A 17,358-nucleotide genomic window follows, 5' to 3' on the forward strand; every position below is an offset into this window, starting at 1 on the left:
CAATCCAGATGTGTTAAATTGAGCACTACACAGCCACGACACCCAAATCCCCTTAACTCTGCCCACCAACATGGACCAATATCAGGAAGCGTTTTGGGCTTTGTGATCCCAGATGCGATTAAACTGATTGTTGAAGACACCTTTGAGTATTTCCCCTTTGCGGTGCCACTCCCTGGCACGGCTGGGACCATGCAGGTGAGGGGAATGGCAGAATTACAGCTAGGGCCACACAGCAGTTTCCCATTTTTCAACCAGATTTTCAAATGAAATTTTCCTAAAAAAGCTTCTGCTTGTTCCCAGAAAATGTTGGCTTTGTGTCAAAATACCGAGGGTCTGAAAACCAGCATTCTGGGTGCATAACCCAGTCTGCAGGGTGGTGTCTGCAACAATTACAGTCAGGGTCAAATATCAAGGACTTCCTTTTGAAAAGTAACCAATACCATCGGTTGGAGCCACCCCACAACTTTCTGAGACCACTAAATATCTTCCCTGGGGGAACTTTAAGAGCAAACACTTCCTCGCTTACAAGTGCGGAATGTGTGTGAAACAAGAAGAGATTTGTTAGTGGGGATGGGGAAACCAGCACCCAACTGGGGAGAGTACAGCAATAACAACTCACCTCTTTGTAGTTGTTAATAATAAGTAAACACCCAGTCCTGCCCCTTAGTGTCTCCTCTTTGGCAAAAGGCCACTTTGGTGCAGCCTCCCAATGAAGAGTTTTCTGACTTTGCAAAATCTTTATCAGACTCACTCCGCGCTGCGGCAGACAAACCCAGAGCACACCCCTGCTGGAAAAGACAAATTCCCCCTTCTCTCTTCCATGCTCCACTACCTACTGGCTGCAGCTTTGCTTAGGGTGACCCCTCGTCCAGGGCACAGTCAGTACAGTTGGTGTGCTCCACTGCCACACAAGGCAGCTAACAACATTTCACTGCTCCAACAGCCAAAACTGACATGAACTTTAACTACAACAACCCAACGTTGATGGTGAGGGGTCCCAGAGCTTCCCCTGCCTCCATCCAGAGCCCAGCATCATGCCAGAGATCAGGTCAGCGTCTGCCCACACCACACAGCTCCTGTAGGGTGGGAGCCCAGGGCAGCCTGAGGGTCACTCAAGATCTAGCCAGCTGTCTCTGTCCTTCACCCCATGCCAGGGCCTACGCACAGAGGTCTTTATGGCATCAACAGAATCCCAGCAGGATTAGCACTTAGCCCTGCCTCCTTCAGGGAGCATAACCATGGGGCAGAATCATGGGGTGCAAGATCCCTGCTTCAGCACCTGCACAGGAGCCCCCCATCCTCAGCCAGGAAAAAGCTGATTCAAATGGATTCAGTGCCACTGAAGGGGCCCCACCCACAGCCCCTGGTGGACCGGGCACTCCTGCCATCAGCCATGGTAGGTCTTAGGCAGGGAGTGGCCATATTCTCCCCATCCCTGCACCACGTCTCACCTGGCCCAGGATGGAGAGGAACCTTCCGTCTAGACCCCATGGAGAACAGGTGGGCACATGGAGAGGGGGCAGATGTGGGGGTAGGAGCTCTAACAGTGGGAGCCCAAATCACCGTAATACATTTTGGAGTGTTGGGAGCCCTAGAAATCTCACCCACACTTGTGGGGGCTGGGCAGCTGGGGATTTGACACTCCTCAGACAGACTGGAGCACACAGTGTCATCGGCTTTGTAAAGAATCTCAAGATTTTGAGGCCTGACAGCCAACTGCTGACCATGGGAACAGGGCCCTGCTTCCTGAGGCTGTACCCAGCCGTGAGGTTCTTGTCCCTGGACATCTCCCATGCCGACCTGCTGAACGAGATGTGGGCCTATAGGCATAATGAGCAGAGTTAGTGGTTCCTCTCTGTCCTGATCCACCACTTTCCCTGCTCCTTCCTCCTGGATGGTGCCAGCTCATCAGCTAGAACCTCACGGACCTATTCCTGTCCCAGAACAGGGGCCAAGGGAGAGAGTTCACATAGTCCTGAGGTCAGCGTTGGGCCCAGTGGGATGCATAATATCTTCCAGCTTCATCACCATGGGGCCTGCCCTTCCCCTAACCCCATAACCGGCGTTACAGGGTCTGTCCTACTCTCCCAAAGAGTTCTGGGTGTGTCATTCCTTCTGAAGGTGTTGTCTGTGGCAATAAGGGCAGGTTCAACTATCTAGCCCTTCCTTTAGAAAATTAGTGAATACCACAGGCTCGAGCCCCAACCCAGAATTTTTGGGGTCACTAATTATCTTCCCTGGGAGCCTTTAAGAGGCAAATATTTCTCCACTCCCAAGCCCTGAATCTACGTATGAAACAAGGAGGGCTTCCATGGTGGGAAAGGGAACCCAGCATCATCTTGGGAAAGCACAGCAACAGTATGTATCCATGCTGTGAATAATAAGTAAACACCCGCTCCCACCGTATGGTATCTTCAGCTGTGTCCCCCAACTCATTCCTCCCCCACTAGTGTGAATGACCAAATACAAGCATCCCTTCAAAAGTTCCTTTCCCTCTCCCTCCTCTGCTATACCCCACTCACAGTTTGGGATAGCTAGTAGTATTACCCCAAAGTTTTTGAGCGCACTCTATAAGTTCCACCTCCAAAACCACCTATGGTGATTCTAGCTTGTTAGCACTGGTATTAGGGCATCATTAGACTTCACTCTGCCCTGGTGTTACTTCCTGCAACTACAGCAAACAATCACCACCTTGTCATTGCCTCACAACAAAGAAGTAGCCCACCTCTTCGCAAAATCTCCCAGAAAAAAAAGATCCACAGTACACCATGCATTTGAGCAAAGTCCTTACCACAAAGCATGTGGCCATAACAAAAAAAGCACCTTTCTTTTTCTCCTTAGATTAAATACTCCTGCTCCCCACAACGCCAAAACCAGTGATGCATGATTGTGTTTCTCGTTAGGGTGACCCCCTCCCCCAGGGTATACTCAGCACAGCTCTGTTAACCAGCTGTCGCACAATAAGGAAAATAACAGTTTATCGAGCCCAAACCTAAAACTTAAAAGAATTTTAAGCAAAATGACCCAAACGTTCATGCTGGTACAATGGATAATAAAATGCAAATAAGTTTAGGCTCACTCTATCTCTTCCCCCAGACACCAAAAGACAGCAGCAGAGAGCCCCATGGAGCACCTGTCCCTCTGGTGTTCTCAAGCAGCTCTGGGCTGCTCTTCCCCATGCTCACCAACAGGTGGCAGTGGTGAGCTCCCCCTTTAGAGCATCAGGCCACAGGCCTAACAGGTTGATTGGCCAAACACTGTAAAAGATTGAGTCAAAATGATGCCACAATGCATCATGGAAGTTGTAGTTGGGTTGCCTTATGCTCCCATTCTCTTCTATGGGCTCTCTGGCTAGACTACATTTCCCATGAAGCACCATGGCCAGGGATATTTATTATAGGTTGTTCACACCAGTGGGTGGCAAACTGAGTCAGAGCTGCCTATAGCATGAGATGGGGTAGTGGGTGTTTACTTAGCATGTGTATGGCTATATAAAGTCGAGTTGGTATTCCCATGCCTTCCCATTCTGATACTGGAATCCCCGTCTCTCTACAAAGCTCTCCTTGTTTCATACACAGACTCAGTGCTCATGGGGGGTGCCTATTAAGGATGCCTAAGAGATGTTTAGTGATCCCAGAAATTCTGGGTGGGGGGCTCGAGCTGGGAGTATATGTTACTTTTCAGAAGAAGTCTCTAGATCAGGGATCTGCAACCTTTGGCACGCGGCTCACCAGGGTAAGCCCCCTGGCTGGCTGGGCCTGTTTGTTTACCTGCCGCATCTGCAGGTTCAGCCGATCGCGGCTCCCACTGGCCAATGGGGGCTGCAGGAAGCGGCATGGGCTGAGGGATGTGCTGGCTGCCCTTCCCGCAGCCCCCATTGGCCTGGAACGGTGAACCGCAGCCAGTGGGAGCCGCGATCGGCCGAACTTGCAGAAGCGGCAGGTAATCAAACCAGCCCGGCCCGCCAGGGTGCTTACCCTGGCGAGCTGCGTGCCAAAGGTTGCCAATCCCTGCTCTAGATAATTGAATTTCCACTAATTGCTTCAGCTAACACCCAGGAGCTGGGGTTATAAACTCTGGTTTTTCAGGGCTCCGGTATTCTGATCAAATTTCGACGCAGACCCTTTATGCGGCAAAATTCATATGTAACCCCAATTTTCTTGCCAAAACCAGAGCACTTCTGAGCAGCCCTGATTGGACAGCTGCCATCCCCCTCACCCATGTGGTCCCAGCCATGCCAGGAGCGATGCCACAAAGGAAGAAAACTCGAAGGTGTCCTCAACAATTAGTTTAATCACAGATGGGATCACAAACCCCAAAATGCTTCCAGCAATCTGCTGATGACGGCAAGCACAGTTAAGGAGATATGAGTGCTTTAGCAACACGTCTGGGTTGCTTTTGATTCTAACCTCAGTTTGGGATTCCCTGTGGCTCCCACAGCAAAGAAAACTAAGTGAAAAGACTTAATGAAGGCAGGATGCAGTGAGGAGAGAAGTGTAAGTCCCAGGGCAGCAGTGGGGTAACAGGGAGTGTGATAAATGAAAAGGGGGGTAAGCTCCCTTTTATGGACCCAGCCAGTTAGCTATAAAATCCCCCTTAGTAGCTGTTCCCTACGTGCTTCACCTGTAAATGGTTAAATTGTGTCCCTGCATAGGTAAAAGGAAGGAAGTGGGCACCTGACCAAAAGAGCCAATGGGAAGGCTAGAACTTTTTAAAATTGGGAAAAAACTTCCCTTTTGTCTGTCTGTGTTGTTCTTGAGGTGAAGCAAATACAGGGCTGGAACTATGCTGTAAGAAGCTTGGGGCCAGGTATGAAAAATCACCTGAATCATACCTAGAAACTACTCATTTGAAACCCCCAGGTATGTAAGTAGATCAGGAAATGTCTAGAAAGACACGGTTAGGTTTATTTCTTTTTATTTCTTTATGGCTTATGGACTCTTCTGTGCTAACCCCAAATGCTTTTGTTTTGCTTGTAACTTTTAAGCTGGACCTCAAGAAGGCTATTCTTGATGCTGAATTTTTGTAAGTGGGTTTTTTAAATCTAGCAATAGCCCAAGTTTTCAAATGTATTTCTTTCTTTTTATTTTTAATAAAATTTACCTTTTTAAGAACAGGATTGGATTTTGTGTCTTAAGAGATTTGCACACATGTTGTTTAATTAGCTGGTGGCAACCGCTGATTTCCTTTGTTTTCTTTCTCAGCTTTTCCCTGGAGGGGGGTGAAAGGGCTTGAGGGTGTCCCACAGGAAGGAATTCCCAAGTGCACCTTCCTGGGTTCTCAAAGGGGTTTTTGCACTTGGGTGGTGGCAGCATCTACCCATCCAAGGTCAGAGAAAAGCTGTAACCTTGGGAGTTTAATACAAGCCTGGAGAGGCCAGTTTTAATTTTTAGAATCCTTGCAGGCCTCCACCCTCTGCACTTGAAGTGCCAGAATGGGGAATCAGCTTTCTCAGGGAGTGTATGGGGGTGCTTCTCTATGGGGGAAGCCGAGAACATGGCAATTGTGAAGGACTTGGACACAACACACTGAGTTGGCTATTCCAGAGGAAAGGGGCAGAGGAGGAGCAGAACAAATGCAAGAGGCAGGTGTGTGTAGCTTTACTGGGTGGAAGATCATTGAACTGTTGCTGGGGTGTCTGGAAGCCAGGGGCAGCGAAGGGGAGCTGGGATGAGGAATGTGCTACAAAACCAAGGGGTAGGGTCCACTCAGGAAGGCAGGTTATGGGTTTCAGGAGAGTAGGACAGACCCAATCAGGCTGGCTATGGGTCTGGGAGAAGGGCAGACCCTGTGGGACGGGAACTGGGGGATGTTATTGGTCCAACTGGGCCCAACACTGATCCCTGGAGAAGCCCAACACTCTCCCTTGGGCTGGGGGCTCCAGCAGGGGCCATGCCCAGGGCTGGGTTGTGGAGGATGAAGTGGCACAGGCTGGGCTGGCGCTGGAAGCCCTGCCTCTCCTGCAGCCTCTTTGTGGGGTGGTAGTCCAGGGCCACATGGCAGTAGCTGGGATAGCTCCGTGCATGCATCTGCTTGACCATGACATTCATCAGCACCTGCATGTAGCCGTGCCCACAGTGCTGGGGCAGGGTGTAGCTATGCACCATGGTACCAAAGGGGTCCATGAGGCGCCAGCTGATGGGGTGGCCGATGGCATCCAGGAGGCAGAAACTGGGGAAGTGTTGGATCAGGTTGGCCAAGTACCACCAGCTCTACTCAGTCCCCTGATAGGGTCACATCTCGTTCAGCAGGGCAGAGTGGGAGATGTCCAGGGATGAGAGCCGCATGGCAGAGTCCAGCCTCGAGGAGCAGAGAGCAGCAGGAACCAGGTCCCAAGGTCCGTGATCTGGAGTCAGACCCCAGAATCCTGATATTCTTTACAAAATAGATGACACTGACACTCTGGTCTGTCGCGGGTGTGTTGAACTCCCCCTGCCCTGTGTGTGTGACAAGCATTGTGGCCAACACGTCCAAACGTAAGACTGTGATTTTGGTTCCCACTGGAGGGGCACAGGGCTTTTCCCTCTAGGGTGTGCCAGCTCAGATCCAGCCTCAGGGCAGGGGACTGGCTAGCTTGGAGGCGGGGAAGGGAGGGAATGGGACATGGGGCCTTTCCCCACTAACCCACATGGTAGCAGCGCTGCCTAATGTCCTTTCTCATTACAACTGAGTGTCTTATTTCCCTTCCTGATAGAGACCCCCCATCCCCAAAATGCCCCAGGGTATCTGCCCCTCCCTGAGTCCTCCATGAGGAGCTGAGGTCTGAACAGACTGTGGACAGGGAAGGTTCCTCTCCATCCTGGGTCAGGTGTGACATGGTGCAGAGATGGGGGGAGCAGGGCCTCTCACTGCCCAAGCCCTGCCAGGGCTGATGGCTGATTGAAGGAGTGCCTGGTCCTGGGGGGGCGCAGGTGGGGCCCCATTGGTGGCACAGAAGCCATTTGCATCTGGGTTTCCTGGCAGAGGCTGGGGGCCCTGTGCTGGGAGCTGAAGAAGGATCTCCCTCCCGATGGCTGGCCCCACCCGATGGCTATGCTCCCCAGTCCCTGCAGGATCCCTGAGGAGGTTGGGCTTAGCGCCAATCCCACTGAGATTCTGCTGGTGGCAACAGGACCCCACTGCCCCAGGCCCTGCTTGGGGAATAGCCGGCCAAACCTTGGGCATCCCAATGCCATGCTGGCCAATGTCCCCACCTCTCAGGCTGGCCCTTTCCCTGCCACACCCCCCATGGGGCCACTTGGCACAGGCACACACTGACCAGATCTCGGGGATGGAGGTAGGTGAAGTAGCGGGATGCTTCCAGCTGGACCTCCTTAGCCTCCATGATGTTCCTAGAGGCCTCATACACCCCATTCTGGAGCCCTGGAGGGGGCAGCGACGGGCCGTGAGCAGTGGGGAAAGGAACTGAACGGTGATGAGAAAAGGGCATATATATGTAGGAGTCCAGCCGGGCACAGGGGATGGGAGGGGCAAGAGTCTGAGCTTCCAACCCCCGCATCCCCAGCCCTCAGGGAAGAGAGGGTTGTCAATTTTCTAAGCGCACAAAACCAAAACACTCTAGCCCGCCCCTTCCCAGAGGCCCCACCTATGCTCTGCCCCTTCCCAAAGACCCTGCCCCCAAAGAATCACTACATTCCCACTCCCTCGGTGGCTCACTTTCACTGGGCTGGGGCAGCAGGTTGGAGTGCGGGAGGAGGTGAGGGCTCTAACTGGGGGTGTGGGCTCCAGTAGGAGGGGTTTGGGGTGCAGGAGGGGGCTCCAGGCTTGGGCTGAGAGATTTGGAGCGTGGAAGGGGGCTGTGGGTGAGGCAGGGGGTTGGGGTGCAGGACAGGGTGAGTGCTCTGGGGTGGGACCAGGGATGAGGGGTTCAGGAGGTGGGAGGAGGCTCTGGCCTGGGGCAGGGAGTTTTGGTGCAGGGGTGTGAGGTCTCTGGGCTGGGGGTGCAAGCTCTGGGGTGGGGCCAGAGATGAGGGGTTTGGGGTGCAGGAGGTGGCTCCAGGTTTGGGGGGGCTCAGGGTTGGGGCACTGGCTTACCTCTGGCAGCTCCTGGTCAGCAGCGCAGCAGGGCTAAGGCAGGCTCTCTGCCTGTCCTGGCTCTGTGCTGTGCCCCGGAAGCGACCAGCAGGTCTGGGTCCTAGGCGAGGAGGCCAGGAGGCTCTGCGCGCTGCTCTTGCCCACAGGCACTGACCCCATGCTCCCAGTGGGCGGTTCCAAGCCAATGGGAGTGTGGAGCTAGTGGTCGGGGCAGGGGCAGTGCGTGGAGCCCCGTGGCCCACCACCTAGGACCCAGACATGCTGGCCACTTCTGGGGTACAGAGCGGTGCCAGGACAGGTAGGCACTAGCCTGCCTTCACTCCACAGCACCTGGTCAGCGGTGCTGACCGGAGCCGCCAGAGTCCCTTTTTGACCAGGTGTTCGAAAACTGGACACCTGGTCACCCTAAGGGAAGAGGATGTGGTCAGGTGAGCTGACTCCAGCCCAGCCCTGGTAAGGGTCTACCCCATATGTTCCTGTTCCCCATAGAGCTGGCAGCCTGAGGGGAGATGAGGGCTTTGGGGCTGGCACTGTAGGGTGGAATCCTAGGGTTGGGCCCAGACAGGACATATATGCTCAGTCACTGTGGGGGTCTCCCCAGTGCTGTGGGGCCCATGTTACCGTAAATGCAGAAGGCTTGGCCCCAGTTGACAGCAGTGCTCTGCAGGGCCCGGTAGGCGCCCAGATCCCAGTAGAACGATGCGTATGTGGTGGTATAGAAATCAGAGTCGTCGATGCCTCGCTCCCCACAGCACAACACCCCCTACTGAGCCCCTGCCCCGCTCCCCGCAGCACAGCATCCCCCACTGAGCCCCTGCCCCACTCCCCACAGCACAGTGCCACCTATTGAGCCCCTGCCCCACTCCCCGCAGCACAACACCCCCTACTGAGACCCCTGCCCCGCTCCCCACAGCACAGCGCCCCCCACTGAGCCCCTGCTCCGGTCCCCGCAGCACAGTGCCCCCTCACTGAGCCCCCTGCCCCCCACAGCACAGCACCCCCCACTGAGCCTTTCCAACCCACCCCCTGCAGAGTGAAGTGTGTGTGAAGTGGACAGTTTAGCATCAGTTCTTTACAGTGCCGTCTACTGACCTGGTGCTGCTTCTCCTTCTGCCCCAGAGGGCGCCCCTTGCATCCCACCCCTGCAGTGGGGCAGGGGCTCAGCTACACACCCGAGACTGTAAAGTCAGTGCTGGAATGAAGGAGCAACATGGTTCCCACTGCCCCTGGGCAGGTGAGTGGGGGGAAGGGTCAGAGCAGGTGCTACTGGATGGGGGGCACACGGCAGGGCCTGGGGACAGCCTGGGAGTGTGCTGGGCTCCCACTGTGCTGGGGAATACCCTCCCCAGAGAATGGGGCACGGGCAGAGCTGTGGGGGGGGGGGAACCCAGGGCTGGGTTAGCGGGGGACGGAGGGAGGGGCTGCAGGGCCGGATTGAGGGGCACGGGCAGAGCTGGGGTGGGGGGAACCCAGGGCTGGGTTAGCGGGGGACGGAGGGAGGGGCTGCAGGGCCGGATTGAGGGGCACGGGCAGAGCTGTGGGCAGAGCCCACGGCTGGGCTAGCGGGGGACGGAGGGAGGGGCTGCAGCAGGGCGGGACTGAGGGGCATCGGTAGAGTTTGGGGATAGCCCAGGGCTGGGCTAGCAGGAGTCTGCAGGTCGGGGACACAGAGCTGGGGGTTTCCTGGGGATATCTGCTCTGGCGAGGCGCGTTATCCCGTCTGGCCACTGGGTGTCACTGTTACTTCCAGGATTCGTAGCTCCTTGGCTGGGAGGAAGCGGAGGGCTCAGAGTTAACCCCCTCCCCGCCGAGGGCCTTTCTGCCGCCTTCATACTGGGCCCCCCGGGGTGAGGTGGGCGGGGCGCTAGTGGCTGATTAGCTGGACTGGGTTCTGGGGCGCTGCTTTCTGCGACTCCTTGCCGGCACGTCATTCCAAGGCCTGCTGCAAATACATGTCCACACAAGAGCCCCTCACCCCCATAGCACAGGGGAAACTGAGGCACGGGGCTGGCAGTGATGCCCCAGGATCACATGGGGGCCGTCCCAAACCTGGTCACCAGTCATGGGTTCCCCCCTTGGCCCATGTAGTCTTCCCCCCTTCTCCATATCATTAGTCAAGTACCAGGGGGTAGCCGTGTTAGTTGGTATCTGCATCTGAAGAAGTGGGTTTTTACCCACAAAAGCTTATGCCCATATCGTCAGAGTTATTCTGGCTCCATGCCCCATTCTTTCACAGCTCTAGACTTTGCTGCATTGTTAACTCCGAAGCCTAGTGATTCCAGATTAAATACCTGTATTGTTAACACTTTCATGGCTGATCACTTACAAATCTAGCTGATGTGCTCCACATCCTCCCCTCCATCACCAAACTGCCCCCCATCTTGGGTGCTGAGATCCCCAACTTCCCCCACCCCAATTTCTGCAAAGTCCTGTGCTCATTACAAAGCTCTTTTACATGAGCAGTTTAGGGATTTCAATATAAAGAGGATGGCATATTAGGGCATCCCCCAGAGTCCCCAGTCAGGAGCAGGGCCCAGCACTGCACAAACACACACACAGAGGCCCTGCCCTGAAAAACCAGATTTCACTGTGTGGAACTATCCCAGTTCTAATCTCTCTGCTGCTCCCACCCAGTGCTGAGATGCAGCCCCCTCTGGGGAAGAGGTGCAAGAACTGTTTATACAGGGATCTTTTGCCAACCACTATGGTGCAGTCCTCTGTGGGTTGGGGCACAGAGGCTGTTTATATAGGTATCCCTCACCCAGTGCTGAGATGCAGCTACCTCTGGGGAGGGGCCCAGCATCTGTTCTACACCTGCAGATTATTTTAGGACCAGAAGCGATGGTGAATAAGCGCAGCCAATTGAGGAAAGCAGGGTCACTGAAGGAGGCAGAATGGATGAACCAGAAGGGGTAGGGGAATGGAGCCCTGGGTCTGATACCACAGAAGCTGGGTGGTCTCCCTTCCTAGGGTTAACCTATCCTGAGCCTGCTTAGCTTCAGGACTGTGCAGAGCTCATGGTCTGGGGGGTAGAGAGTGACTCACTTTGGATCTCCCCCACATCCCTGACCCAGGGCAGCCTCAGCTTTGTCCCCTGCCAGGAACGGGGAGGGAATCAGGGCTGAGTCAGTCAGATTCCGGGAGCCCTGGCTCCAGGGAGACAAAGGGAGGCAGCAGGGGCCACCGACCTCAGCCCCAGCCTGCCTCTGTTGGGGGTGAGGCATCCAACATGGCACTGAGTCACCACTAGCCCCCAGGGACTCCTCGCCCCCCCCCCCCCCATCGGCTCTGCTGGTGCCCCTCAATCCCAACCTGCAGCCCCCTGCCCCGCATCCGACATGGGGTGGGGAGGGGCTGGGACAGAGAGACAGAAACTCCCAGGGGGAGCCATGTGCAGGTCACCCAGCTCAGCCAGGACTCCCCACTCTCCCCAGCCTTCACAGGGGTCTGAGAACCCAGTGCCCCTCCCCCTTCTCCCCTTTCAGGGGCATGCCCAGAGCGCCAGGCTGGAGGCCCCACTCTGAGCCCATTGCTGACCAAGAGATGTATGTCAGACACAGACAAGGGGGCAGTAGGCATAAACAGCAAACATACACACACCCAGCTGTGCCGGCCCCTCAACCCTGACCCACAGGCCCTGCTAGCCCAGCCCTGGACTCCCTGCACCAGGTGTGGATTATGCCAGGCTGCAGTGTGTGTATGTGCTGCATTCCCCCCCTCCCCAGCTATATTTAGGGGCTTCCCCTCCCCATTGATTAGCTGCAGTTGCTGGGTGAATTTACAAGGCATGAAGGCAGTTCTGGGGTTCCACATACAGAGCGAACCCAGCCAGCAAGAAGGGGAGAGGCTGGGGACCTGCCCCAGACACTAACTAAAGTGAAAATGAGCAAGAGCCACGATTCTGTACGTCAACCTCATGGGACGTGTCGGGGGTGTGTGTGGATGGATGGGTGTATTGGGGATAGGTGGATGGAGAGGTGTATTAGTGGATGGATGGAGGGAGTGTGTATGGGGATGGGTGGCAGAGTGTATTGGGGGATGGATGGATGGAGGGATGTATTGGGGGATGGATGGGTGGAGGGGTGTGTATGGGGATGGATGGAGGGGTGTATATGGGGATGGATGGAGAGGTGTATTGGGGGATGGATGGTGGAGGGGTGTGTATAGGGATGGATGGAGGGGTATATTGAGGGATGGATGGAGGGATGTATTGGAGGATGGATGGATGGAGGGGTGTGTATGGGGATGGATGGAGAGGTGTATTGGGCGATGGATGGCTGGAGGGATGTGTATGGGGACAGGTGGCGGGATGTGTACATGGGTGGGTAGATGGGTAGATGGATGGATGTGTAGGGGCTGGGTAGATTAGGTCCAGAAGCAGGTGGTTAGGGGGCTAGCAGGTGTTTTGTCCCCATAATGCCTGCCATATTGAACTCTTTGGTGAGCTCTACACTGATAGGAGAGGCCCGATGGGCCTGAACCTCCCATTTAGTCTCAGAGCAGGTGCAGCAGTGTTGGCTCCCCCAACCATGACATTTTAATTATGAAGCAGAGGAGTGGGGTCTAGTGGGTAGAGCCGCAAAGAGGGTGGGGTGGGAGCCAACATGCCTGGGTTCCATTCTCAGCTTTGCTTTTAACTGGCTGTGACAGAGCCCTATGCCCTCCCTGTTCCTCAGTTTCCCCCTTGGACATAAGGAGCCTGCTGTCAGACACAAGTGGGGAGGGCTCGTTCCCTATCAGATATGTCATGTTGTACAGGTAGGAGCTGCCAGGATGGGCAAAGGGGCCTGGGACTCGCCTCCTCATCCAGCCCCGCCCCTGCATCCATCTCAGGGCCACTTCCCACATTACTGTTCCATGCTGATGAGCCGTCTCCCCACCCCCACCCTCTCACATTCTCTTTCCCAACCCCTAGTGCTCCAGCTATGTTGTTGCTCTTCCCCCCCCCACACACACATGTTCTCCTTCCTGCCTAATTCTCCGTGACCCTACAGATAAAACCCCTCAGGTCCCTATTTCTTTCCCTTCCTGCCAGGAAACCCCCGTCTTAACCCCAAAGCCTCAGGATGGCCAACCTTCCAGGAGAACATGTGTGACATAGCACATGGTGCCGGTGTGGGGGGCAGATCAGGCTCTGGATCAGGGGCAGGGACCTGGGGGACAGATGGGTGGGGGTGGATTGGGGTTGTATTAAATGGGTTAGGGATCTGGGGTGGCTGCTCAGTTTGTGGTAGAATCTGGGGCAGCTGATTGGGGTGTGGTGAACTCTAGCAGCCCAGTGAGCTCTCAGCCAGTCCCAACCCAAGATGCCAGTGAGCCAAGCTCATGGAGGAAGCCTTTTATTTGTTAATACAAGAATAGAAATTCTGCAATAAATACCATCTAATAAATAACATTTCCAAATAAATAAATATTAATATAGACAAACCAAGAAAAACACAACCCGATAGGGGGAATGTGGGGGGGGGGAAGAAGGGTGGGGTCACAGGCCCTTAACCCTGATCCCACACCTGAAGCATGGGGCTGGGCAGCAGGGCCTATGCCAGGTAAAGAGCCCCCACAACTGCCCAAATGCTACGTTGGCAACAATGTAAACTTTAAGGAAATTCTCCATGTGTCATGGCACGAAAGGGCGGAGGGATATTGCCCCACCCCTTCCTGGTTTAGCTCCCCTGCTTTCCTGGCCCTCATGGGTGTTTTGTCAGGAGGTGGGGCCAAAAGATGCAGCAGCATTGTAATTGGAGAAATGCTGGAGGTCTGCTTTCAAGCCCTGCCCCTATTTTGGACCCCAACCTTTCCTCTTCCAAATCCCGCCCCTTCCTGGTTTGGACCCCAACCTTTCCTCCTCCAAACCCCGCCCCTTCCTGGTTTGGACCCCAACCTTTCCTCTTCCAAACCCTGCCCCTTCCTGGTTTGGACCCCAACCTTTTCCATTCCAAATCCTACCCCTTTCTGTTTTGGACCCCAATTTTTTCTGTTTCATTCCCCCTCCCCCTTTCTGTTTTGGATCTCCAGACTTTCCTGTTTCACACCCTGATCCTTCCTATTTCTAGTCCCTCTTGCCCTATGATGCTGCAGTGTCATGGGGTGAGATTGCCTCATTCATAGGTGGGACCGGAGGGCTGGCGCTGATGGCATTGCTCACCTCAGCCATGAGGGAAGTGATGCATGGAGGGCAGAACTGGAAGCACCCAAGGAGACATGGAGGCCAGGCTGCAAGACAGTGTCAGGGGCTCTGAACCGGAGGAAAGGCTAGATGAGTCCAGGTCTCTGTGCATGAGAGGAGGGGTGGGGGATTGCAGCAGGGGAGGGGGATGCAGAGGAAGAATTGGATCAAACCAGAGGTACAGAGTATGATGCAGCAAGAGACAAAGCCAGACAAGGCTTAGGGCTGCCCATGGTAAATAGACAGTGCTGGCTGCTGCCAAGAGCACATGGTGGTGGGGCTTATTGTTGCTCTGGGTGAAAGGGAAGGAGCTTATTGCTGTCCAGATCTGGGGATGGGGCTTATTGCAGCTCTGGATGAAATGGGAGGGGCTTATTGCTGTCAAGATCTGGAGGTGGGGCTTAGTGCTGCTCTGGGCTGTATTGGGAGAATGAGGGTCATTTCCCTGTTTTGGAAAACAAATAGGTCCCTTGCTGGAGAATAAAGAAAAAGCGGGGGCAGGGAGGGCGCAGAGAGGGAGGGAGAAGGATGGGGACGTGCTGCATGGCATCACGGATGGGGAGGAGGCTGGAAACCATGGAAGGGAGGGAGAGGGGTAAGGGGTGGGAGGTACAGTGGAGCCTGGGTTTGAGGGTGTGGAAGATCTGGTGGGAGGTGGAAGTCAGAAGCCCCTTATCTCGAGGCACAGCATGACGAGTAGGGTGGGAGTGGGCAGATGGCCTGCACCTTGAGGCACAGCATGGTGATGGGATGTGAGGTGGGGGGGTCAGGGGTCAGAAACCCCGCGCCTCGAGGCGCAGCATGAGGGCAGCAGGCGGCACCTTCTTCTTCAGGCGGTTGAAGTCCTTGGTGGAGCGCCACAGCCAGGTCTGCAGCTCCTTGAGCAACCAGAAGTCGTCCATCTTCTTGAGGAAGTCATTGTGGGTGCTAGTGGCACCCGGCCCCTGGGCCCAGGTGGGGTTGGCACTGCCCAGCGGGCTGGGCAGCGGGTAGCCCAGCGAGGACATGACGCTGGCAATGCTCACCACAAGGCCCTGCAGGCTGGTGCAGAAGCGGCCCAGGTTCTTGCGCAGCTCGGCCTTGGCCACCTGCCCGTCCATGCTGCGCAGGTAGCATAGCAGGTGCGTGTAGGCCCGGTAATTGGCTGCCAGCCGGGCATTGTCATTCAGGTTACGCCACAACTCAAAGTCCACAGTGGCACTGGGCACCATCTCGGCCCTTGTCATCCGGGGAGGGTTGAAGTCTGGCTCATTGAAAGGGGGGCCAAGGTAATTCAGCTGCAGTGGGCGAGAGAGGGGAGAGAAGGCATTAGATTCACCCCAGACAGAACCCAGAACCCTCAGACACTCCTGCCAGGGTCAGGCCTGACCCAAGGATGGCCGGAGACTCTGAGGAGATCAACATGCGGACACCCCAGCTGCCACTCGGCCCTCCTAAGTAGCCCCAAGGAGATGTCCAGCAGAGGAAGCTCAGGAACAAGTCCCTCCTGGGAGAGCCTGGGGGTTAAGGGGAGGCACTGGAAAGGGCCAGTGCTACTCAAGAGCCCTGTCCACTGCTGGAAGGAGACCCTCAGTCATGGGGCACAGTGCAGCTGGGTGAGGCTGGGAGTGACCGGGGGCATGTGTGGCCCTTAGCCCTGGCCCTGCAGCTTCGGGACAGAGTGCTGCCTGGGGGAGCACATGGTGAGTAGGTCTGAATCGGTTTCTCTCCCAGGGCCACAGGCTCCCTAAACCCCTCAACTGGTGACTTCTAGCCCAGGAGGGCATGACTCCTTCTCCCAGTGTAACTGGCTGCCAAGTGGGTGGGACCTGGTGAGGATGGGAACAGGGGGCCTGTCCCTGGCCAGGGGACAGGAGGCCAGGGTCTCAGTAGGCTATGGCTCTGGAGTGAATGCCATGAGGATCACAGGCTTTGGCCCATGCACCAAAGGGCCCAGTGCCAGTCCATGCATCAAAGAGGATGTGGGGAGGATAAAGGCCTGTGGGTTTAGAGCCCCTCAGCCCCACAGCCAGAGGGTATTGCCAACCAAGGCAGGGGCATGGAGCCGGGGAACCCCTGTCGGGGGCAGGAGAGGAGATAATTGGGGCTGGGGATGGGAACACTGGCACCAAAATGCCATGAGGCGGGGGAAGCACTGCTGGGCCTTGGGGGTAGTAAGTCTCAGGGACTGTGCCCCCTGGGAAGGGCTGCCCCTCCCCGTCATGAGCTGTGGAATTTCCTGTGCCCCCTGGCGCGGGCGAGGACACTTCAGAGCACGGCAGGCGGCTCTCAGGAATTCCTCCAGGGATGATGGAGGGAGGGGGGCCCTGTCTCGCAGGTGAGGCCCTAATGATGGGGCTGGGAAGCGGCAGGAGGAACCAGCTGTCGGCCCCAGGGATGAGGTAATTTACGGGCTGCTGAGTGGGGAAGTGGAGGTGAACCAAGGCCATCGGAGTGCAGTGTTGCTGGAGTTGGGGGTCCAGGTGTGCCCCCCACAGACAGTGAAAGTGGGGGGGCAAGGGCTGTGTTCTCCGCCTAGGCCTATGCACAGGATGGAGAATAATGCCGGACTGGGGAAACTAGTCAGCCCCAGCACCCTCCCTCATCGCATGCAGACACATGCTGACCCCCCTTGCCCCATGCAGACACACGCTGACCCCCCTTGCCCCACAGACATATGCTAACCCCCCATCCCAGGCAGGCACATGCTGACCCCCCACCCCACGCAGACACACACTGACCTCCACGTACACGTTCTCACATGTACATTTCACATGTGTGCACATTCTCACTCCCAGGTACTCCCACACTCCATACACACATGCAGTGACACACACTCCCACGTGCATGCCCACTGTCTCACACACACACACCACACATACCCATTTTCACACCCATGCACATCCTGCATACCTGCGTATTATCACCCCCCACATCTGAACAGTGACACACACGCATGCTCCCACTCACCCCTATACACAGACACACCCCACACACACACACCCACACACACACACCCCACACACAGACTGACACGCACACCAACACATACCCACATGCACACCACACACACACACACACAGTCACACGTGCAGCCCCAGACGCGCGCACACACCCCACACACATACTGACACATGCCCATTTTCACCCTCAACACATGCTTGCTAACATGCCTCCAC

At 55.8% G+C, this 17,358-nt stretch overlaps 2 protein-coding genes across 4 annotated transcripts in view; both read right to left on the reverse strand.

The window, feature by feature from the left end:
* Positions 1-5,762: 5,762 nt before the first annotated feature.
* On the reverse strand, positions 5,763-10,098 carry LOC128836090 (glycine N-acyltransferase-like protein 3). The gene is given in 5 exon segments (XM_054026111.1): positions 5,763-6,300; positions 6,396-6,407; positions 7,251-7,362; positions 8,656-8,776; positions 10,084-10,098. Coding segments are annotated over 5 exon segments (798 nt in total).
* A 3,313-nt stretch (positions 10,099-13,411) lies between these two features.
* Positions 13,412-17,358, reverse strand: part of CLCF1 (cardiotrophin like cytokine factor 1) — a 37,448-nt gene continuing 33,501 nt past the window's right edge. For all 3 annotated transcript variants that reach the window (XM_054027290.1, XM_054027291.1, XM_054027292.1), the window contains exon 3: positions 13,412-15,477. In XM_054027290.1, coding sequence (XP_053883265.1) covers positions 14,974-15,477 — 504 coding nt within the window. In that variant the 3' untranslated portion in view covers positions 13,412-14,973. The remainder of the gene's footprint in view (positions 15,478-17,358) is intronic.

This window comes from Malaclemys terrapin, chromosome 4 (assembly GCF_027887155.1).
Source record: "Malaclemys terrapin pileata isolate rMalTer1 chromosome 4, rMalTer1.hap1, whole genome shotgun sequence".
Classification (NCBI taxonomy): domain Eukaryota; kingdom Metazoa; phylum Chordata; order Testudines; family Emydidae; genus Malaclemys; species Malaclemys terrapin.